At 35.8% G+C, this 25,697-nt stretch overlaps 1 protein-coding gene across 2 annotated transcripts; it reads left to right on the top strand.

The window, feature by feature from the left end:
- Positions 1–25,677, top strand: zfr2 (zinc finger RNA binding protein 2). Of its 2 annotated transcripts, none has more exons than XM_081385142.1 (19): positions 1–117; positions 2,494–2,740; positions 4,849–4,963; positions 5,545–5,757; positions 6,520–6,818; positions 7,869–8,051; positions 9,262–9,475; positions 11,429–11,577; positions 14,405–14,524; positions 14,721–14,866; positions 16,050–16,176; positions 17,226–17,428; positions 18,207–18,375; positions 19,781–19,928; positions 21,338–21,423; positions 23,330–23,425; positions 23,512–23,623; positions 24,780–24,877; positions 24,955–25,677. In XM_081385142.1, exons 1-19 carry the CDS (start codon positions 50–52, stop codon positions 25,126–25,128), a joined length of 2,967 nt encoding a protein of 988 aa, XP_081241268.1. In that variant the 5' UTR covers positions 1–49; the 3' UTR covers positions 25,129–25,677. The 2 variants fall into 2 exon arrangements, with proteins under 2 accessions (XP_081241268.1, XP_081241267.1); XM_081385141.1 differs by having other exon boundaries at positions 16,047–16,176.
- Positions 25,678–25,697: the final 20 nt, after the last annotated feature.

Here is a 25,697-nt window from a genome sequence, read left to right as displayed (position 1 = left end):
ACGTGACCGCCGGAGCCGCCGCTGCTCTGCTGCTGCTGCTGAAGTTTCTATGATGGCGGCCAGTAATTATTATGGATTCACACATGCAGCCGCTGCTGCCGCCGGCCCGCAGTACAGGTACAAGATAAACGCATGTGCATGATCACATCGCTTATTTACAGCAGTCACAGAGCCACAAAACATATGTGTCGAGGACGGCCAGGGCTCAAATCTCCATGAGCTGCTGTTGTTTGTGTGTTTATTGATGCTTGCATGATTTTTTAATATCGTGAAAGTGGGTTTGCGGGATATATGCGAATGCTAGTATAAGTACGACGGTGCTGTCATGTTTATTGACAGCTATACCTTCCAGAATATCATGGTACTACATGTAAATACCAATGGTTAACATATAATTGTCATTTTCACACTTTACCTTTATAAGCACTGTAAATGGTTCATATAAATTGTGCATATAGCTACTCTTTTATGAAAGTACTATGTTTAAAATGATTAAAAGTACCCTTGTAAACTAAATAGTCTTTATCTAATTGTAATGAATGTAATAATGATTGTATTACTGTGGTAGTTTGTACATTTGTAAGGTGTCATGCACTACAAAAGTTTGGAATAATTCATATATTTTTTTATATTTAGAAGAAGTCTCTTATGCTGATCAGGGCTGCATTTGTTTGATTAAGCATGAAATATTACAATTTAAAATATGTTTTCTATTTCAAAATATTAAAGGTTGGGTAGGCACTCTTTTTCATAAACACTTTTTGTTATTTTGGTTGAAATTCCTCACATATTGATAGCAATCAATAATTGAACTGGTCTAAATATTAGAAAATGCATTTATCTTCTGTGGAAGTCTCAGGAACAAAAAATATTTGTCCAATCATTACGTTCAATCCAAATATTGTAGACAGTTAGTCACTGAGCGCCGCAAACAAACAGTGACCACCTCTTACAGTTCCTCCTGAACCAAAACAACAAGCTATGCTGCGTTCATGCAGTGTCATAACCGTTATTATGACAAGGCAACCCGTGACGTTCTACCCGAAGCTGACTCGGATTTGTGCATTTCTATTAGGGATGCACTATATATGTCGGCCACCATATCAATATTAATGATACAGTATATGTAAATTTTTAGTTATCGTTATCGGCCCAATAAGAAAATTTGGCTGATATATTAAAGCCGATAAATAATGGAAATAATTCCTTCAGCTGAGACACTTCAGATGCGTGTTGTTTGCCGTGATGGTTTTAAATCGCTTGAAATGTGATTGGAATTACTTCAGAAAAGGAAAATACAGTTCAGTGTAATATGCACAGCACGAGTATATCATAGGCTACATAAAAATAATAATGAAAATGTTATAATTGTGTGCTTGGGGCATGGCTTTTAATAATGAGACATTTGTTTTTGTAACTAGGCTCTCAAAAATTATATAAAAATATGGACTTGGATTTATTGGCCAATAGGTAAGTTATTGGCTTTCAAATATAAAGAATTGTCGGTATTGGCCAACATTTTCATATCGGTGTATCCCTAGTTTCTATGTCGACACTATCAACGGCGAAATGAATCTGCAGCAGTCACCTGGTACAAGTCCGAGCTCTCTAAATTGATTGCGTTCATTATTATTATAATGTTTTGTGCTTTGAGACATGAGGTAATTTAACGCAGTCTCGGGACGCTTTGCAGACTCTGCTGTACACGTGCATATGTTTTTGAAGGAGGCGTGGCTTTGGAGACGCAATGAAGAGAGGGTTGGATTGAATTGAATTGACTACCTTTGTACTTTTATGCAACAAAATTAATAAAGCTACACTTCATTACTGGTGCATTGCCACTCAAATGCAAAAAAACACAATGGATATAATGAAGCAAGAAACATCAATAAAAGAAAAAAACTTTCCATCATAATAAATCAAATGAATGAAGACTAAGATGGATAAGATAAATAAAATGCATAATCCACGCTCACAAGACAGTCAGGACAAACATTCTGCTTATTTTGTCATATTGCACATGATGGAAATGTAAAACTTAGCAGCATTTAGTGCAACTATGGCTCTGGGATTAAAAAAAAACTATTTTTGAGTCTTTGTTTGGGATTAAATTCTTTCAAAGCTAGCTTGCTATTGCTAGCCTCTCTGAAATTGCCTACCCTAACTTTAATTGTAATTATATTAGCAAAGCAAATTTTTCAGCATTTTTACTCCAGACTTCAGTGTCACATGATCAAATGTCATAAATCATTAAATATTCTGATTTGCTGCTCAATTATTATTGGTAATCAGTATTATTAAATATGGTTCTTTTTATTATCAATGCTGAAAACATTTTTTGCTGCTTTGTTTTCTGGGGGAAATCATGATAAATATTTTTATAAGATATCATAAGAGACTTCTTTCAACAACTTTAACAAACAACAAAATTGCAATTGTTCCAAACTGACAGTAGTGACTACATTAATTCTGAACCCCAAAATTTCCTTCCAGCGCCCAGCCGCCTCCAGCATATTCCCACCCAACCACGGGCAGCTACAGCGTCCAGCCCGCCCCTGGAGTGGCCCACGCGGTGACGGCCTCGTACCCTGCGCCCACTGCCCAACCGGCCCGTCCTGCAGTGACCGCCCCTTACCCCACCTACCAGCCCCATCCCACCCCCAACTACGGCTACCGGCCGCCCGAAACGACCCCGCAGCCCACGACCACCCCTCAAACATACCAGGTGTTGACTGAACCGGTCAGTGTTTTCTTGACTCTTCTTATATTAAAGGGATACTTCACCCAAAAATGAAAATTTACCCATGATTTACTCACCCTCAAGTCATCCTAGGTGTATATGACATTCTTCTTTCAGACGAATACAATCAGAGATATATTAAAAAAAAAGTCCTGGCTCTTCCAAGCTCTATATTGGCAGTGAATGGGTGTTTCTGTTTTGAAGTTCATAAAAGTGCATCTGTCATCATAAAAGTGCATCTGTCCATCATAAAAGTGCATTTATCATCATAAAAGCGCTCCACACTGCTCTGGGGGGTTAATAAAGGCCTTCTGAAGCGAAGCGATGGGTTTGTGTAATAAAAATATTCATATTTAAAACTTTATAAAGTAAAATAACTAGCTTCCGACCAAACTAACATACGGATTCCACTTTAGTCTTAAGCGCTTTAGTCTAAATGATGGATAGATGCACTTTTATTGGATAGATGCACTTTTATGACGGATAGTTGCACTTTATGATGGACAGATGCACTTTTATGATGGACAGATGCACTTTTATGATGGACAGATGCACTTTTATGATGGACAGATGCACTTTTATGATGGATAGATGCACTTTTATTGGATAGATGCACTTTTATTGGATAAATGCCCTTTTATGATGGATAGATGCACTTTTATTGGATATATGCATTTTTATCATGGATAGATGCACTTTTATGATGGATAGATGCCCTTTTATGATGGACAGATGCACTTTTATGATGGACAGATGCACTTTTATGATGGATAGATGCACTTTTATGATGGACAGATGCACTTTTATGATGGACAGATGCACTTCTATGATGGATAGATTCACTTTTATGATGGATAAATGCCCTTTTATGATGGATAGATGCACTTTTATTGGATAGATGCACTTTTATGATGGATAGATGCACTATTATGATGGATAGATGCACTTTTATGATGGACAGATGCACTTTTATGATGGACAGATGCACTTCTATGATAGATAGATTCACTTTTATGATGGATAAATGCCCTTTTATGATGGATAGATGCACTTTTATTGGATAGATGCACTTTTATGATGGATAGATGCACTTTTATTGGATAGATGCACTTTTATGATGGATAGATGCACTTTTATGATGGATAGATGCACTTTTATTGGATAGATGCACTTTTATGATGGATAGATGCACTTTTATGATGGATAGATGCCCTTTTATGATGGATAGATGCACTTTTATGATGGACAGATGCACTTTTATGATGGACAGATGCACTTTTATGATGGACAGATGCACTTCTATGATAGATAGATTCACTTTTATGATGGATAAATGCCCTTTTATGATGGATAGATGCACTTTTATTGGATAGATGCACTTTTATGATGGATAGATGCACTATTATGATGGATAGATGCACTTTTATGATGGACAGATGCACTTTTATGATGGACAGATGCACTTCTATGATAGATAGATTCACTTTTATGATGGATAAATGCCCTTTTATGATGGATAGATGCACTTTTATTGGATAGATGCACTTTTATGATGGATAGATGCACTTTTATTGGATAGATGCACTTTTATGATGGATAGATGCACTTTTATGATGGATAGATGCACTTTTATTGGATAGATGCACTTTTATGATGGATAGATGCACTTTTATGATGGATAGATGCACTTTTATGATGGACAGATGCACTTTTATGATGGACAGATGCACTTTTATGATGGACAGATGCACTTTTATGATGGACAGATGCATTTTAAGATGAATAGATGCACTTTTATGATGAATAGATGCACTTTTATGATGATAGATGCACTTTTATGATGGATAGATGCACTTTTATGATGGACAGATGCACTTTTATGGACTTCAAAAATAGAAATGGCCATTCACTGCCAATATAAAGCTAGGAAGAGCCAGGACATTTTTTAATATAACTCTGATTGTATTCGTCTGAAAGAAGAATGTCATATACACCTAGGATGACTTGAGGGTGAGAATAATTTTTGGGTGAACTATCCCTTTAATGATATACCCCAGTTGTTACATAAGTAGTTTTTCTTATTCATGTATGAATTGATATTCTTACAGGAGAATTATACTTACGGCCGCCCGCCGTCGGTCAGCAGCTTCGAGAACAAGCAGTATTTTCAGACGAGCATCACACCTGCGCAGCGAACCGCAACCGAGGCCTACTTCCAGACAGGTGAATCTCAGCTCTCTCTGTGTGTGTTTAGACAATCATAGCCAAGTGCCTACACAGATTTAGTAAGGGTACAGTTATGTGTTTTTAAAGAGGTTATTATGTAGCTTTTAGCTTTTGCTTGTTTTGTAAATGCAGACATGTTGAGCTTTGGCACTCATGCGGGTGATTAAGGTTCGAGTCTGGTCTGCAACATTTATATTCGCAAAAACGCTCTGTTTTTCTGTATGAAGTAAAGTTGAAGATAAATTGCAGGATCTGTTTTGACTTACAGATTGCAAAATTGTAGTTTTTTTTTTTTTACTTCACTGATTGGTTGAGCTAATGCATATCGTTAAAAAGCAACTAAGCTATTTCAGAGCAATCAAAACTTGTCAATATTCAAAACAATATATACAGCAGTCAACATTTCAAGTGGATCAAAACCTTTCATCAAAAGTTCAACATACATTTCGAACAATACTCGTTCTTGTCTTTTGTTCTGTTCTTTTTTTGATCCATTTCAAATGTTGACTACTGTCGTTTTTGGTTTGGTTTTCATTGTTTAGATGTATCTGATGATGACATCTTTGGCTTTTTTTCAGGGCTGAAGAGTGGCTACAGTCCCGTGACCACAGTGTACAGTCAGCCAGTCCAAAGACAGGTCTCGGCTCTGAAACCCCCCCCCGCCGCGAGCTCAGTGTCCTCCAGCTACACCATCTACCCCACGTCCACCAGCGTCCAGCAATCTCCAGCCCCCATATCCACTTACACACACAGCTCTTCCTTCAACTCCACAGCGGCCACGTCCTACTCTGGTACGCCTGCGACACATTCACACGCATATGTAGGGTTGGAAATTGAAAATCGATAACTTGAGGTCAGGAATCGGATACGTGTTATAAAATTAAAATTTCGATTCCTCTTATCGATTCCTTTATGAGCATTTCAATATGACTTTAAACCATTCAATCTGCATGTGTAACTATATTGTGCAGCTCTTAAAGTGACAGTAGCCTAATATTCCTGCTGCCGTCTCTATAATAACACTAATCAAACAACAAAAGACAAAGAGAAAATTCACTCGTTCTTGACTGAATAACTTTTGTAACGATATTTGTAATGTATATTTTACTTATAAAGTGCAGTGTTATTTTACAGTTTCTGTACCTGAATACCTGAAAATCTTAAAACACTGTTAATTTCAATCATATCTTTGTTAAGTTGTATCTATTTGTTGCGATTTGCTAATTTTTATTAGTTTTTTTTAATTACTGAGTGTTTACTTGTCTTTAATAATGCTTTACATTTATATTAGTCAGGCTAGTTGTTTTTCTATGGTATTTTTAAATCACAGGTAAAAGTTCCTTCTTGATTTTGTTCATGATATTCAGCTACAATTAAATGTTTTGCAATAAGACTAAATGTGAATGATACCTACTTTTTTTTTTTTTACCTTATTGGAATCGAAATTAGGAACCGATAAGAATCGTTAAAGTTCAGACGATACCCAACCCTACTCATATGCCACAAATAGCCCCAGCTCTGGTCTAACGGTGTCTCTTTCTCTGTGGCTTCAGCCGGTCTCAGTTACTCCAGCTACGAGTCTAGCGGTTACACGTCCGCGCCGTCGTACTTCCAGCCGGCTCAGTGTCCTCCTCAGGCTCCTCTTCAACAGCCTCCGCCTCCACCGCCACAGCAAACACAACAGCCTCCCAAACAGCTCGCCAACTCGTCCTGGAGCACCAGCAGCCCCGCCGTCAGCGCGTACAAGAAGCCCGTTTTCCACCAGAACAAGATCCAGAAGCCCAAAGGCCCGCCGAAACAGCCTCAGCTGCACTACTGCGACATCTGCAAGATCAGCTGCGCCGGCCCACAGGTGAGCGCTCGCCACAAAACACCATTATCAAATGGGAGAACTAGGGCCTCGTGAAATCTGGGAATCTTTTTCTGTTCTCATTCTATTTTAATGGTTTATTTTAATATTCTAATTAATTGCAATAGTGAAACATTTACACCGTTTAAAAACAAAACTTACATTCTGTTTTACATTTTACTGTTATTTTTTAACCTTAAAAACAACACATATTTTTAGGGCCCAATGAATTTCATTAAATTTTTTCCCAAATTCAGTTTTTTTTTTTTTTGTTTACATTTTTCTGGATTCTATTTTAATGGTTTAATTTAGATTTTCAAAAGGCACGTCTAATTAATTGCAATTTTGAAACTTATACCATTTAAAAACAAAACGTATGTTTTTAGGACCCAGTGAAATTCATTTAATTTTTTCCCAAATTCATTTTTTTTCACCCCAAATTTCTTTACATTTTTCTGGATTCCATTTTAATGGTGTTAATGGTAATAAAATGTTGGTAATCAAAAAGCTTGTCTCCCAATATTTTTTTTTTTTTTTTTTTATAAATTCTGTTTTAATATTTCTGGATTTATAATTTAATACAAATTTATTATCTGTGTTAATCAAATAAAGGCATAAATATTACAAGTTTAATCTGTTAAAGCAATTATTTTTGGCAGATAAAGTGCTGTACAACAGATGTTTACTGTTAAAATAAAAACAGAAGAAAATTTGTAATATTCCTTCAAAAATACATGCTACTGTACAAATAGTACTTTATATCTGTTGTAATGTATTTCTGTCACAATTTTGAGTTAAACCAAACTTTTATTTTGGCTTTGACTTTCTCTGTGGATCTGACGATAGTTTTTCTCAAATAAAATGGTGAAATGAATATAACATTTAGAAACAATATTTTTAAATAGCAGTCTTTTTGTGCTTTTAATTTTCACAGACACTAGTCCATTTAATCAGGGTTATTTTTGTGACTATATTCCATGATTGCGTCTGTTTTCTGCATCACTGAAGCTAACTGATTTCTTCATTGACCTGTGTCCCTGTGCTCTCCTGCAGACGTATCGAGAACATCTGGAAGGACAGAAGCACAAGAAGAAAGAGGCGTCTCAGAGTAGTGTCAATCAGGTGACCAACGGGCCTCGCGGGGTCCAGACGCAGTTACGCTGTGAGTTGTGTGACGTGTCCTGCACCGGCGCCGATGCTTATGCCGCGCACATTCGGGGATCCAAGCACCAGAAGGTGAGTCCAAAATTAGCATAATATGAAAAATTTGTCTTTTTATTTAGAAATCTTTTTATTTTTATGGAACAGTTTATTGAAGCTTTAGACAAAATACACTACCCGTCAAAAGTTTTGGATCGGAAAGATTTTTTATGTTTTTAAAAGAAGTCTCTTCTGCTCACCAAGGCTGCATTTATTTGATAAAAAAAAAATAAAAAAATCGGTAATATTGTTAAATATTATGACAATTTAAAATAACTGTTTTCAATTTTAATTTATTGTAAAATATAATTGATTCCTGTGATCAAAGCTGAATTTTCAGCATCATTACTCCAGTCTTCAGTGTCACATGATCCTTCAGAAATCACTCTAATATGCAGATTTGATGCTCAAAAGACATTAATTATCATCAATGTTGAAAACAGTTAAAAAAATGGATTCTGCATTGAATAGAAAGTTCAAAAGAACAGCATTTATTTGAAATATAATTTTTTGTAACATTATACATGTCTTTACTCTGACTTTTGGTCAATTTAATTCATCCTTGATAAATAAGAGTATTGATTTCTTTTTTTTATTTCCCTCAAAAAAATAAAAATAAATTCTTACTGACCAAAACTTTTGACTGGTAGTGTATGTGTAAAAAAAAAAAAAAGTTTGCATAAAGTACATAAAATGATTCAATTCTGATATCTTGTTGTAATGCAAGTCAATCTTTATAACAGTATAGAAGACTACTTACATAAAATGCATATAAATATCAGTCGTCTATATCTCTCAAAAATATGTAAGATAAGATTTAAATTCTTAGTTTTATGATCAAAGCTTTGTAGTCTTAAAATATATAATGCAATACAATGATGATTGAGATCACAGATTTGACTAAAATATAATGTATGGATAATATATATAACATAACTTGCTTCAGTCCAGTAAGTGTTGATCTTGAAATATTACTAACAATATAAAAGATATTCTTATAAAAATCAATAAAGATTTCACAGCAAAAACACACATGAAGCACGAGCTGAAGGTGGACGTTTGTACAATTCTATTCAAACAGACCTTTTAGTTAATGAAAAAGTATGAGCTATTAATCAGATTACAAAAGGCATGTAGTACAACGCTAAAAGTTGTGATCATGTTGATAACTTATGATGCTTTTGAACACACTTTGTTGGCGTACTTGACTAATCTGAAATGCATCTGCTGCCAAACCTTTCTTCAGGTCGTGAAATTGCACACTAAACTTGGCAAACCTATCCCTTCCACGGAGCCCGTTTTGGTGAGCTCCGCCTCTGTTGCCACGACGATGACTACTAGTAAAACGGCGACGACGACGACAACCGCTCCCACCCCTGCATCAGTGGCGCAGAAGATGCTAGCGGCGGCTCCTTCCAAACCTGTGAAAAAACCCACCGCTGCTAAAGTTGCCATTATCGGTGAGTGGAGTTGAGTGGAAGCTGGGCAGAACGAATTTGTGTCAATCTTTCGTAATACTATCTGTGTTCAAAATAATTCATTTTACAACCGTATTTACAAAGAAATGTATTCGCAATTGCAAGAATTATTGTAAGAATGATTTTCACAGAAATTTATTTGCAATTGCACAAATATTTTACGAATGATTTACGGCGAAATGTATTCGCAATTGCAAGAATTATTGTATGAGTGATTTACGCCAAAATTTATTTGCAATTACAAGAATTATTGTAAGAATGATTTTTACAGAAATTTATTCGCAATTACAAGAATTATTGTATGAATGATTTATGCCGAAATCTATTCGCAATTACAAGAATTATTGTACGAATGATTTATGCCGAAATTTATTTGCAATTACAAGAATTATTGTAAGAATGATTTACAGTGGAATTTATTTGCAATTACAAGAATTATTGTAAGAATGATTCACGCCGAAATTTATTTGCAATTGCGAGAATTATTGTAAGAATGATTTACGCCGAAATTTATTCGCAATTACAAGAATTATTGTAAGAATGATTCACGCCGAAATTTTTTGCAATTACAAGAATTATTGTAAGAATGATTTACGCCGAAATTTATTTGCAATTACAAGAATTATTGTAAGAATGATTCACGCCGAAATTTATTCGCAATTGCAAGAATTATTGTAAGAATGATTCACGCCGAAATTTATTCGCAATTGCAAGAATTATTTTAAGAATGATTTACAGCGAAATTTATTTGCAATTACAAGAATTATTGTAAGAATGATTTATGCCAAATTTTTTTTGCTATTGCAGGAATTATTCAACAAATTTACACAGAAATGTTTTCGTAATTGCAAGAATTATTTTAAGAATGATTTACACAAATGTATTCACAACCGCAAGAATGTTTTACAAATTATTTACTTAGAAATGTATTCACCACTGCAAGAATTATTTTATGAATCTTTTACTAGGGATGTGATTTTTTTTTTCATAATAAGTATGATGCAATGATGTAACTTCGTCTTAATTTAACCTTCAGCACAATCAGCATTCACACTGATCACAGATATGGATGATATTTCCTCTTAAATGTATCCCTCGCAAAACCCGCATGATGAGGAAATAGATGCTTTACATCCTGTTTTGCAGAAGAAGCATCTATTTATACACATTCGATCGTCATGCCGTAATGCAATCTTTCAGACTGAGACATGAAATCAACACATACTCCTTGCTCAATATTGCTGCTTCTGCTTTATAGAGTTGTGATATTTATTCCACATAATCTTACTCATCGGCCAGATACAGTACGTCAGATAGTAATCATACAACAAACTACACTCAAAAACTGAATTTAAGATGCATGTATTTTAATTACATATTACATTTCCACATTTAAGCAATGTTCATTCATACTTTTAACTAAATAAATAATTGTAAATTTCATGTTAAAGGGTTCATTTTTAAAAACTAAAAACTTTTTATGCATTCGGCCATTAATTTCCAGGACAACGGTGTTCAAAGTGCAAGTTTTTGAAATTGATACCGTTATCGTTTCTGTCTAAACTGCAAAAGCTCAACTTTGTAAAAACGGTGACATCATGCGTATTACATGTCCAGTCTATAATCTTTTCAAAGTGACATCGCCACCTACTGGCGTGACAGCAGAATACAGCTTTTTTTATCCTTTTCGTGGAAACTTAAAGGAAACACAAAGGAAAAACGCTTCTGTTTTTAGTACATCGTTGTAATGTAAACGTACCCTAATTCAATGTTTTACTTGCTGTTTCTTTGTAATTAATGTGAAATTTACTAGCAATTTCTGAGTGAAATTTGTTAAAGAAACATTTCTTTTCCCCCAGTGTGTGAACAGCCACGTTGCAGAAACATAAATGAAGTAAATTAGAAATAAATCCCCAAAAATCCATTTGTCTTCAGGCAGTCGAGCCTCCACAGCTGCTCCGGTGAAGATGGAGGAGGTGAAGCCGCCCGCGGTGAAGACGGACCCTCCGAGTGATGATGAGGACGGTGACGGAGCAGGAGCTCAAGGAGACATTCAGCCTGTGGGACACGATTATGTGGAAGAGGTGAGACCGTTCAGTCAAACTCTCAAATATTTCACTGGTTACATATAGTTTAAGGGTGTGAAAGTTCACACATGGCAGATTTGGTTCAATTAAAACAAACTGTGGTTGAATTGATCTTGTTAGTGTGGTTCTTTTGAAGAAGTGCAAAAGAACCAAACAAACAGACCTATACCCACATATTCAGCTTACAAACAAACTCTGGTGCGGTTCGACTGAAATATGAACGCAACACGGACATATTTCATCTAAACGAACCGAAAACAGGAAGTTATGTCACAAGATGGGACCCTTAAAAGGACCGAATGCTCAAGCGTACCTGGTTTTTCTCATCATAGGCCCCTGCCCTAAATGACACTTCATATGCACTTGTGGTCTTGTGGACTACTTACAATGGTGGCCGTGTGCGCGTGTCTGAAGTCCATGAGACCGTAGCGTGTCCCATTTGTGGCTTTAGGTTTCCGAAGGGTGCTCGCAACTTCTACTTAAAGCGGTATTACATCACAATAGTGTGGATTCGGAGGAAGATTGCAAAGGCTTATGGTTATTACAGGGCCATAGTCGCGATGTAGCAACAGATCTTCGTTTTTGTGTGTAACTGAGGATTTCCTGCGACTGCTTTGACTCTTTTACACATTTTTGTAACAGGGTTTATTCATACTAGGTCCTTAAAGTGCTTGAATTAGATTTTGATTTTTAATGAAGTCCTGGAAAACCCTTGAAAACAGCCATATTTATGAATAAGTGCTTGAATTATTGAAAGACAATATATACATGTATACATATACATATGCAATTAGTGTTGATTTAAAAAAACAAACAAACAAATACAATCTTTTCACGCAAAATGAATACTGCAGCCCGTCTGATATAGATATTGAGCCATTTCAAGTGTATGATACAAACTTGAAAAGTCCTTGAAAGTCCTGGAATTTCATTTCACAGTATCTGTACGAACGATAATCTCTTCATGAGTTCTCAGCTGGTAAAAATGCCATCATATGTACAAGAGCATTTTAGTCTAGAACAGTCTTGCATTGTTTTGGATGTTCGGTAAGTTCAGTCACAAAATATATCAAATAAATATTAAGATTTGGTGTTAAAAAAGGCAGTGTGAACGCTAAGCAAACCAGAACTAAATATATAATTTTCTATTTGGTTCGGACCAAAAGAACCAAGTGAACTAGGGATGTCCCGATACCACTTTTTGCAGAACGAGTCCGATACCGATACTTAGATTTTTGGTACTCGCCGATACCGATACCGTAACCGATACCTGAATTTTCACTGCATTTTTAATTTTTAAATGTATTAGTAGATAAACCAAAAGAATATAAATCATATTAGTTGGCTTAATTTGTTCATCAAATATATATTTCTTTCAGTTATTTTCATGCTTAGTTAAGCCTGCTAAAATGCATTGTATGAGTTTCTGTTACTGTCACTGTTCATTCTATTGCTCAATCATATTTTATCTTTCATTTAATAGCCACAGCAATATTTAGAGCTGCTTCAGCAGGGCTCAGTGCTGAGGATCGGGTCAGCGGTTCAAATGTTTGTCAAAACCAGTGAAATATCAATTATTTAATCCAATTTTGATAGGCCTATTACAAAAACTACCAGCATAATTAATGTGAATTTAAAACAAGCAGTCAGTAACAAAATAAGAACAAACAATCGAATTACAAAAAGGACAAATAAATACAATAGAACAAAGAAAGACAAATGAAATAAACAGTGTTTTTAGAGTTTTTCGGGTAGATCTAACTTGTACAGAAATTTCAAAAAAGTAATCAAATGTGAAAAAAGCATTCATTACTGTATAAATTATATATAGATGGATATTTTTGTAAAGTTGAAAAGGGTAGCCTATTTAGTCAAGAGCAGTGAGTATTTCTTTGTCCTTTGTTTGATTAACATTAGACTGCTGCTGCCCCTTTAAGACCGAACGCACCGCACCGACCGCATTTGAACATGCTACGTTCATTTGAGATATAACCGACTTTGTTTACTATAGGATACTCGCCAAGACAGGCGTTATTACACAATTTTGTGTGAATTCGTCCGTACAAGCGCAATATGTGAAAGACTATTTAATTCAGTATTCGCGCGCTGAGACGCTGCTTTGGATGTTTGCGTTCATGAAACTTGACCTGCACACGTCCTGTAATAATGTAGGGAACCACTCGGTATACTTAAATCAGGTAACAGTTCATGTTTTACTTTACTTACATTTAGTTTTCATCCAAATAACATGTGCTGAGTGAGTGAACAATCAGCAATCAAGAGCATCCAACAGAAGTGCGCTCTCTCTCTCTCTCTCTCTCTCTCTCTCTCTCTCGTCAGTTAACGTTAATAATAAGCTGCCTGATGCCTCGTTTTATTTTCTTTGCCATTGACATCCGACTGAACAAACTTTCCACTGATGTCTGTTTAAAGGGATGTGCTCGACCAGCTCGCGCGTCTTTGCCTCACAGTTCACCTCCACAAAGCACTCGCGGCGGCCAGTTTCGTTTTGCAAAATGTACGTGGTATCGGTGCGTGGTATCGGCGAATTTTTATGAGTACGAGTACGAGTATATGAGGACAGTATCGGCCCGATCCCCGATGCCAGTATCGGTATCGGGCCATCCCTAAAGTGAACCGAATTACAAGTGTGAACACACCCTAATGAATAAGTCGAATTGGTTCGCAAATCAGATTTATTAGCAAATCAGTCTGGATCAAAAGTGTTTCCTCTAGTAAATGTGTGTGATGCATAAGGCTAACTGGATATTTGTTCGTCTGTTGAGGGCTTTAAGTCTTTGAATCATGTTTTTTCCCTCCTCAGGTTCGAAATGACGACGGTAAGGTGATTCGCTTCCACTGTAAACTGTGTGAATGCAGTTTCAATGATCCCAACGCTAAAGACATGCACCTGAAAGGACGGAGACACCGGCTGCAATACAAGGTAACTCATCATAACCCCCCCAAAAAACATCATCAAACTATATGCCTGTCACTGAATAATCCAGCAGTTTGAATATTTGTCTCGTTTTAATGTCATGAACTACATATGAATGATAAGACTGATATCAGTGCAAAAACTGCTTCACATATCAGGGTTGCAGTTATTGACCAGTTTCTTCCCCTTTTTAATTTTTTAGAAAAAAGTGAACCCTGACCTTCCTGTGGAGATCAAGCCCAGCAATCGAGCGCGGAAGCTTCTGGAAGTCAAGCTGCGTAAGCAGAAGCAGAAGTCTGTGCTGAAGAGACAGCAAGAGGACGAGCAGCGCTGGCACATGGAGATGAGGTCATCCTCCGCTTTCCCGCCATTTCTGACCGTTTATTGCACATTTAAGAAGGCCTTTTCACTGCAAGTCAGAATATTTAGCATGAAAAAAATAACAACATGCATTCCAATTATTTCAGTCCAAAACATACTGTTGTTTATTAAGCATTTTATAATGTTAATAACTGGAAATGTATTATAAGTTTCCATAATTTTGGTGCAAAAACTTAAAATATTTTTGTTTTCACAACTTTTTATCAAATATGCATCAAAAGTAATTAATCGTTTTTATATTCAGGGCACTCTTGCAAAAATTTTAGTCATTATATGAAAATGTATACCGGCATTTTTTTCCAATGTTATACATGATATTAATGTAATTATTAATACAAAATAATAATTTTTTGAACATTGAAACATTTACCGGTATTGGTCATTTCTGAAGGCCTTTTCAATTTTCGGTTTTTAAATTTTAAGCATGAAAAACATTAAAATACAAAAAAAAAAAATGCATCTAAAATTAACTTTTTCAATCAGAGTCTGAAAAATGCTTTATTATTTCATCAGTTTTTATCAAACCATTTTTTTTTTATAATTTTGGTGCAAAAAATTGTGAATCTTTGATATTTTCACAACTTTGTATCAAAGATGATTTAAGTCACTTTGAATAATTAATCCATGTAATTTATATTCAGCACGATATGAAAAAAATACATATATATATATATATATATATATATATATATATATATATATATATATATATATATATATATTACCTATATATATATATATATATATATATATATATAATTTTAAAAAAGATTATTATTATTTTAGGCATGAAAAACGCATTCAAATACAAAAAAATGCATCTCAAATAAGAGTCTGAAACACTTTTTCACCGGTTTTTATCCAAGCATTTTTTGTTTTAATAATTTTGGTGCAGAAAAACTTCGCACTAAACATGATGTAAGTCACTTTGAATAACAATTCATCATTTTTACATTCAAGGCAATCTGAAAAAATGTCTTTATACCTCCAAACATTGTACATACAATAACTACAATTCAGCAGTCTTTAAATAATTTGTGTAATACCATTTGCAAATATTATACTGTAAATAATATCTGTATAATCATTTAATTTTGGTGTTGCTTACGCCAGCATGGTTATATCCTGATTTCTCTGTGTGGTCCAGCAGGAGGTACGAGGAGGACATGTACTGGAGGAGGATGGAGGAGGAGCAGTTATACTGGGGGGATCAGAGGCGCAGGATGGCTCCGCCTCCTCTGATGGGCCGGCCCAACATGCCGGTGCCGCCCCTACTGGTCAGTAAACGCACTGACCTCAATCAAGGCCATTCTCAGATAGGACATTTCAAAACTGATGCTAGAAGATAGTTAAAGGATTAGTTCACTTCAGAATTAAAATTTCCTGATAATTTACTCTCCCTCAACGTCATCCAAGATGTTCATGTCTTTCTTTCTTCTGTCGAAAAGAAATGAAGGTTTTTGAGGAAAACATTCCAGGATTTTTCTCCATATAGTGACTTCAATGGGGTCCAACCGGTTGAAGGTCCAAATGTGAGTTTCAGTGCAGCTTCAAAGTCTCGACACGATCCAGCCGAGGAATAAGAGTCTTATCATATTTATATAGTTTTTAACCACAAATGCTCGTCTTGCACTGGCTCTGTGATGCACCACGCATTACGTAATCACGTTGAAAGGTCAAGCGGGACGTAGGCGGAAATAACACCTAGTGTTTACAAAGCGAATGCTAAGCTAAGTCAAATGCCCTTTACAAAAATAAATAAATAAATAAATAAATAAATATATATATATATATATATATATATATATATATATATATATATATATATATATATATATATATATATAAAGGTAAAATAACGATGTCGGACGATTTAGTTTTTTGCACTACTCTACATTTTCCGCCTACGTCCGGTTACCGCCTGACCTTTCTAACATGATTACATAATGCGTGAAGTCGTGGACGTGCAAGATGAGCATTTGTGGTTAAAAAGTATATAAATGTAATTTTTTTAAAAAAAAATTTAAATGAGCGTTTGTTTGTCTAGATAAGACTCTTATTCCTCGGCAGGATCGTGTCGAGACTTTGAAGCTGCACTGGAACTCACATTTGGACCTTCAACCGGTTGGACCCCATTGAAGTCACTATATGGAGAAAAATCCTGGAATGTTTTCCTCAAAAACCTTCATTTCTTTTCTACTGAAGAAAGAAAGACATGAACATCTTGGATGATGTGGGAAAGAGTAAATCTGAAGTGAACTACTCTTAAGTGTGTACAAGCTTTTATTAAACGGTAAACCGCGGCAATTCTCCCATTTTTCTTCAGCCCGTGCGACGGCCAGATTCGCCTGACGACCGGCACATCATGGCCAAACACTCGGCCATCTACCCCGTGGAGGAGGAGCTTCAGGCCGTCCAGCGAATCGTCTCGCATTCTGAGCGCGCTCTCAAACTGGTGTCTGATTCGCTGCTGGAGAAGGAGGCATGTTCTGCGGACGACAACGCCCACGACGACGTGACGGACAAAAAGTGAGTACTTTTATTGGCTACCGGACTTTTTTATACTGTTGAATTGTAGCGGGACGTTTAGATTTAAGGCCCGTTCACACCAAGGACGATATCGATAAAGATATAGATCTAAAAATCATTCTCAATATTTAAAGAACAGCAGAGTTCACACCACAGATATAATGATAACGATATAGAGAAACGATCTTTCAGAACGATTTTTTCCCCCAGCTGTTGAACGATAAAACACTGACATCCAATCAAGAAAAAGCATATGGACAATCGTTCATACCCTCTGAATAAACGGTGAGAAGTATTACCTCAGGTGTCCAGCTTTCGTTTCATTGTCACAACATTGTCTGGCTTGCGTTGTGGACCCACCTACAGGCATACATTACTAACGCGTTCTTTAAATAACAAAAAATAAATAGTGTGCCATTAACTTTAAAACAGGTTTCAGTTGATCAATGGCTAAGTCTATTTCAGTTCCTCAAAATAGCAACGCGCCAACAATGTGCCTGAACACACACCTGGTTTTCAAACCAGCACGGCCATTGGCGCACAAATGGATTTGCTATTGAAACAGCGTGGCGCAGGACGTGAAAATCATAACTGCGTTGGGCTGAAACTAGCAAAACACACTCGCATCGCCGCTGGCGCTGGCGCTGCATTGCACCGGGTGTGTGATAGGGTCCATTATCTTTCGTTAGCGTGGACGCAAATATAGTTATCGTTATAGTGATCTTTATATTTCTCGTTCTTGTTGTGAACGGGCCTTTCCTCTCTTCCTCTCGGGCAGGTCTGAGTCTCAGGCTCGTGTTCTCAAAGGAGTCATGCGTGTGGGAATCCTGGCTAAAGGTCTCCTCCTGCGCGGCGACCGCAACGTGCAGCTCATCCTGCTAGCAGCCAAGAAACCCACCGTCACTCTTCTGAGAACCGTCGCCGAGCAGCTGCCCAAACAACTAGCGGTAAGACTGTCCGTCTTCTTTTTGCTTGCATTGAGATGCATGTCAAATAAATGTTTATGTCGAAACCACTGAAAACCATTATTGATCCGTTAATACTCATATCTTTGCACTTGTGTTTTTGTCACCTTGTTTCCTTTCTTTTTGGCTGTTTAATTATGGTAATCACCCACACGAGAAGTCACATGATCACACGTGTCATGACAGGTCTATTTATACTGACATGTAGAGTCCGTGGATGATGTTCAATTTCTTAAAGCTTGGTTGTGAATCTCACAAAGAAATGTTCAGGTCAAATTTCACAACAGAATCAGAAGGGAATTTTTTCTGTTCTTCAAACAGTGTAAATATTTATTCAAAATACTTAAAATTAAATTAAGCAGTTGAAGTATATTTTTAGTTTTTATTTGACAATAAACATTTTCCCTAAAATGTCATCACTATGATTCCATCCACCTGTTTTTGATGCGCATTTTGGGATATCGCATAAAAATACACAGCGTTTATTGCGCTTCGTCTGAGGCTGTGAGACTCAAGTCATTTATGACGGAGGAAAAAGAGCCACAGTTTCTTCCCCGAATGCAGTAACTTTTTTATTTTTTAACATTTTTATTAGACATTTTGTGCCAATTTCCCAGAAAGTTATGATTTTGTTTCGGAAAATGTTGATGGAAACTGTGCTTTTATTCTCTTTTATTTTATGCGATATATTTCAATTTTGCGCAAACGTTAAATTCGCACATTTTGATGGAAACATAGCTATTGATGCAGCAAAACATATAAATATAATAAAATCATTACCGTAACATACAGATAATTGTCCTTTCCAGCATTTCTTCATTAAAATCAATTTTTATCTTTTTTAAAACCAGCACAAATCATTAATTATGTATGAATATGTTTTACAAATTAAATTTTGTCCACATTACAGTAATGAGATTGTTGTACATTGCGGTAATGACTAATTACGAGGGGGAAAATGTGATACATGTCATTAAAATGGCAACAAACCTTTCTGATCTTAAAAACATGCTTTATTTACTTGATGCAGTATATCATTTCCCTTTTGATTTTAGGGGTGAAATATGACCCAGACACATTTTTGGATCGTTTATCATGTGATCCACTCACATATTATTAAAAAAACCACTGCAAATAAATGAGCTTTTTACTCTGCTGCTGCTTTTGTGGTCCGTGTATCTTTAACTGATCTTTAGTTCACTGCCTGGTTACGACACCTACAGAGAGAGACTGGGGCGTGTACTTCATTAACATTCACATCGCCATTTAACCAGTGCATTATGGGATGGCTCCACTGGGACTATAAGGGACAAAATACAGAGCCCATTTTTACTCAGGCCCCCGCCGTCTCCTCTGTAGTAATGCAAAGTGTCCTTTTAACCGGCAGACCTTTTCTGAAGATCAGTATGAGGTGCAGGTACACCCTGAGGAAGCCAACATCGTCATTTTTTCAAGCAAGGAACCAAAAATGCAGGTCACCATCTCTCTTACCTCGCCAGTGATGCGTGAAGACCCCGTCCCCAACATGGAGAAAGGTTAGAGAACCCGTGCTTTCCCTCAGCAGCACTATATGTGTTCCCTTTGGTTTAAAAAAAAAAACAAAAACAAAAAAAAACAAGGATATTTCCATGCAGAAAAATTTCCATCAGTGATTTGGCCTTCCTGTTCATTTTTTTATTCCCCTTCCCTGCCTTCATTTTCCTTTCTTCTTTTCTTTCGGTGGAGTCCATTATTTGCCCTCGTTCGGTTTTGAGTTGCTTTCTGAAAGTGTTTAAGGAATCAAAAACAGGATCTCTGACCTTTCTTTACCACTGTGGTGCAATATTGTACAAGTTGTGTTGTAAGACTTCAGGATGAGAGCGATATTTAGCTTTGACCACAGACTTTTTCCATGCCAAGGTAAACGATGTGTTGGGAGTGACAATCGCATTTATTTTTTGCATGTGCGTGGAAAACAGAAGTCGCTCCTCCATTCCTGCAAAATTGTGATTGTTGACATTTTCATACGATACGTCGTTTTTAACATTTAAAACACTTCAAGAATGAAGTTGCTAACATTATTGTTAGTAACAACTTATATATTATTTTTATTTTATTTATTTTATTTTAAAGTATAAAATATTCGCCATACAATTGTATGTAAATTCAGTTGCATCTACCTTATTTTTTATTTTTATTTTATTATTTTGGTAAAAACAAGCTATTTTTCCATACAGTGATTCAGTTGTAAAATGCATTTGTCACTCCTGTAAATAAACTCTGTGGCCACTAATACACTGCAATATTTTTGGACTGACGATGTATAAATAGTTTAACATTACAGCAACATTTAGGAGTTTCATGTCTGTAAATAAGACTAAATCTAAACTAGTTTAACTCGATTGGTATATTCAACCGAACCGTCGGAGAAGGTGGATTTTATCATCCACCATGTGGCTGTTTTAACAATTTGGTCCTCTCATCCTAAAGTTTTTGAACAGTGACCTCAAACAACCTCTGAAATTCCGACTTGTAACCTGAGGTCATTGTGAAGACATTTTATTTTGCTAACGATACTCTCAATTCTGTTTCTTTCAAACCACCAAACGGTTTTCTATATTTGTCCTGTTTGGGTTTGTTAATCATTCGTCCTCGGCTGCATCAACAGACCCAAGCAATAATACTTTCCATCTACATCTTTTGCATAACATTGCAACAATGTTTTTAGGAACCTGGACGTGTTGGAAAAACCCTTGTATTGTGACATTTTGGTGGTGTCACTTTTTTTTTGTTTTGATGTGTTGTAATGATCACATTAACACTACCAAGTTTGACAAATCCCCTACAAAACCTTTTGTTTTATTTACTTCACAATAATTTTATAACAAAGATCTATTTACTTTTTTATTATGATTACTAAAGCGTTAAATACAGTTGATGACGTTCCTTACGTGTGTCCTCACAGAGTCGGAGAAAGACCCTCCGGATGTCCTCAACAGGATCAAGTGCCTTGAGTATTTAGCGGCTCTGCGACATGCTAAATGGTTTCAGGTACAAAAAAAATATTTTTATTTTTTTAGGATAGGTGTGAATTGCACTTAATATTTTAGGGCTGTTCACATGTAATCAACCTTGCGATTACTGTCGGAGAAACTCACACTAAACTTAAATTATAAAGTAGTTACAGACAGACGTAATGTAAAAAAACTGTAAAAGTAATAGCTATTCTACAAGTTACTAGCAGAAAGTAGCTAAATACAGTGAATTTAAGCTCCAGATTTACTTGATAGCTTAGATATGGCTATTGGGAAAACTACACTTAGCTAAATGCTACTGGGTTTAGCCTAAACCTGAAACATACTTTACACTTCCATCAACGCAAGTTTGATTTCATTCGTAGTTGCGCTCTTAAATGTGTCTGAACGCAATTAGTAACGTATCGCTAGTGCATCTTACTCTTAGTACTGCAACAAATTTGTTTAGTGGACATTAGCGCAAACTTTCGTCTACAGTCAGTTTTCTTTCTGAAGTCGACGACTGTCACGGTGGAAAAACAATTAGAAATTAACATCGTAATGCGTTACAAATTCTCGTTATTTCCACAAGGGGGCGCTATAGTGTACGTTAGCTAAACTAGTTTTCCGTCTAAAGCCAGTTTTCTCTCTGAAGTCGACGACTGTCATGGTGGAAAAACAATTAGAAATAAACATCGTAATGCGTTACAAATTCTCTTTATTTCCACAAGGGGTGCTATAGTGTACGTTAGCTAAACTAGTTTTCTTCTAAAGCCAGTTTTCTCTCTGAAGTCGACGACTGTCATGGTGGAAAAACAATTAGAAACTAACATCGTAATGCGTTACAAATTCTCGTTATTTCCACAAGGGGCGCTATAGTGTACGTTAGCTAAACTAGTTTTCCGTCTAAAGCCAGTTTTCTCTCTGAAGTCGACGACTGTCATGGTGGAAAAACAATTAGAAATAAACATCGTAATGCGTTACAAATTCTCGTTATTTCCACAAGGGGGCGCTATAGTGTACGTTAGCTAAACTAGTTTTCTTCTAAAGCCAGTTTTCTCTCTGAAGTCGACGACTGTCATGGTGGAAAAACAATTAGAAACTAACATCGTAATGCGTTACAAATTCTCGTTATTTCCACAAGGGGCGCTATAGTGTACGTTAGCTAAACTAGTTTTCCGTCTAAAGCCAGTTTTCTCTCTGAAGTCGACGACTGTCATGGTGGAAAAACAATTAGAAATAAACATCGTAATGCGTTACAAATTCTCGTTATTTCCACAAGGGGGCGCTATAGTGTACGTTAGCTAAACTAGTTTTCTTCTAAAGCCAGTTTTCTCTCTGAAGTCGACGACTGTCATGGTGGAAAAACAATTAGAAACTAACATCGTAATGCGTTACAAATTCTCGTTATTTCCACAAGGGGGCGCTATAGTGTACGTTAGCTAAACTAGTTTTCTTCTAAAGCCAGTTTTCTCTCTGAAGTCGACGACTGTCATGGTGGAAAAACAATTAGAAACTAACATCGTAATGCGTTACAAATTCTCGTTATTTCCACAAGGGGCGCTATAGTGTACGTTAGCTAAACTAGTTTTTCGTCTAAAGCCAGTTTTTTCTCAGGTCAACTGTGGTCATAGCAAAACAACAATTTGAATAAAATCTCGCAGGGCTAGTTAGTTAATGTAAGTTATAAGTTAATGTATAATAAGTTGATTGTCAACATGTTTGCTAACTAGTTACCTGAATAATAAGTAACCGTTAAGTATTTTCAATTGAACTGTTAGCTTACAAGTGTTTGCAAATATGTTCCTGACCTTTGGCTCAACTGTTGTTCATAACAGTGTAATTGTATTAGCATTTTAGTATTAGCACTTATGTTTGTATTAACAGCTGAAATGCCATTTTTAGCTATGATTATGTTGCGTATTAATGATTTTTGTCCACAGGCTCGGGCAAACGGTCTTCAATCTTGCGTCATCATTATTCGGGTTCTGCGGGACCTGTGTCAGCGTGTACCTTCCTGGGGCAAGATGCCCGACTGGGTCAGTTAGCTTTGTTTGCTAACGGTGATTTTAGCTTCAGCTAATAATGGTCATAATAACTAATGTGTTGATTTTCTTTCGCGAAGGCTATGGAGCTGCTGGTGGAAAAAGCCATTAGCAGCGCAACCGGTCCCCTAGGTCCCGGAGAAGCTCTGAGGAGGGTCCTCGAGTGCATCACCACCGGCATTCTCCTGCCTGGTAGGAGTTATTAGTAGTTATTAGTTACATTTATATACTGTTGTAGTATTTATTCGAATTTTGAATTAGCTTTTATGTTTATATTTCCGTTTTCATTTTAATTCTAGTTTACGTTTTGGTAATTCTGACTGGCTTTTGGCATTTCTATTAATACTTGTTTTCCTAAAAATTTCTATTTACTATTTATAAAATTTCTATTTACCTTTCTATTTTATTATGATTTTAGTAATTTTAGTACTTTTAAATTTAACTTATTTTATTTCAGTTAGTTGTTGTCAACATTTCTAATTTTCACTTAAATGTTCTAAGTTTACGTTTTTCATATATTTATTTATTTATTTATTTATTTATTTATTTATAAGCCAAGGCAACATTTCTCATATACGTTTTGTAAGTTTTAAGTTTTTCATCTAATATTGTAACATTTCTAATTTTCATTTAAGTTTTTCATCTGATATTTATTTCAGTTAGTTGCCATGGCAACATTTCTAAGTTTTGTTTACATTTTCTATGTTTAAGTTTTTAATCTAATATTTATTTCAGGTAGTTGCCATGGGTACATTTATAAGTTTTGTTTACATTTTCTAAGTTTAAGTTTTTAATCTAATATTTATTTCAGGTAGTTGCCATGGCAACATTTCTAAGTTTTGTTTACATTTTCTAAGTTTAAGTTTTTCATCGAATATTTATTTCAGGTAGTTGCCAAGGCAACGTTTCTAAGTTCTGTTTAAGTTTTTCATCTAATATGGTAACATTTCTAATTTTCATTTAAGTTTTTCATCGAATATTTATTTCAGTTAGTTGCCAAGGCAACATTTCTCATTTTCGTTTGATTTTTTTTAAAGTTTTTCATCTAATATTTATTTCAGTTAGTTGCCTGGGAAACATTTCTAATTGTTGTTTGTTTTCTAAGTTACATTTTTTCATCTGATATTTATTTCAGTTAGTTGCCAAGGCAACATTTGTCTTTTTTTTTTTTTTTCATCTAACATTTATTTCTGTTAGTTGCCAAGGCAACATTTCTCATTTGTGTTTACATTTTTTAATCTAATATTTATTTAATTTAGTTGCCAAGACAGCATTTCTAATATTTGTTTAAGTTTTAAACGTTTTTTCATCTAATATTTCTTTTATTAAATGTCTCTCCAACCCTCAGACGGCCCAGGTCTTCAAGACCCCTGTGAGAAAGGTCAAACGGACTCTCTGGGAAGCATGTCGAAACAAGCTAGGGAAGACGTGACCGCTAGCGCACAGGTACTAAACGGGTGTGACTTGCCAAAGTTTCCATTCATTTCATTGGAGCTATTCTGAAAGCTATGTCTGTTTTTCAGCACGCACTGCGACTGCTGGCTTTCCGTCAGATCCATAAAGTTCTGGGCATGGGCTCCTTGCCGGCCTCCAAAGCTGCAGCTCGAAACCGCAAGAGGCGACGAGAGGGCAGCGACCCGGGGGAGGGAGAAACCGACGGAAAGAAGGATAAAAAAGATGATTCGAACCATCCTTGAGATGTCTGCGTAATCTTCTACGTCCTTTAAAATGTATAAATATCACTCAAAGGGGAAAAATAGCACTTGATGGTTCCGTTTTCTCAAAAGGACAAGAAATGGAAAAAACTGTAGTTCCCTTTTATGATGTAATACGTCGTTCTATTACATCTGAGCTGAAAATAGGCCGAAATGCTCATGAGGTTCAAATCGACATATAAAATAAACTGAGTTACTGAACGTCACATTAGCTCTATTAGGCACTTTCACATATTAATGGCACTTAATTAAAAGCTTTAATTATCTCGACACAGGCCAGTCTTTTTTATGTTTACATCAAATATATAGTGGGGCCTAAAAGTCTGAGAACACATTGAGATTTTTATTTTTCACACATTTCAACGTGTAAATAAACACGTTTTATGATTTCGAAAAATGTAAAACAATCATTGTAACAATATAAGAAATATTTCAGATTCTGCACTATTTCTCTGTAACTAATAAAATGAAGGCCAGTTAATAACATTGAATATGTAAACAAATGGTCAATTATGCAAATTGTTATAATTTAATAAAAAAAAAACATATTT

The sequence above is a fragment of the Scardinius erythrophthalmus genome (assembly GCF_964197995.2).
Source record: "Scardinius erythrophthalmus genome assembly, chromosome: 14".
Lineage (NCBI taxonomy): Eukaryota > Metazoa > Chordata > Actinopteri > Cypriniformes > Leuciscidae > Scardinius > Scardinius erythrophthalmus.
Note: the sequence above shows the minus strand (reverse complement) of the source record. Positions and strands in the feature narration are given on the sequence as shown.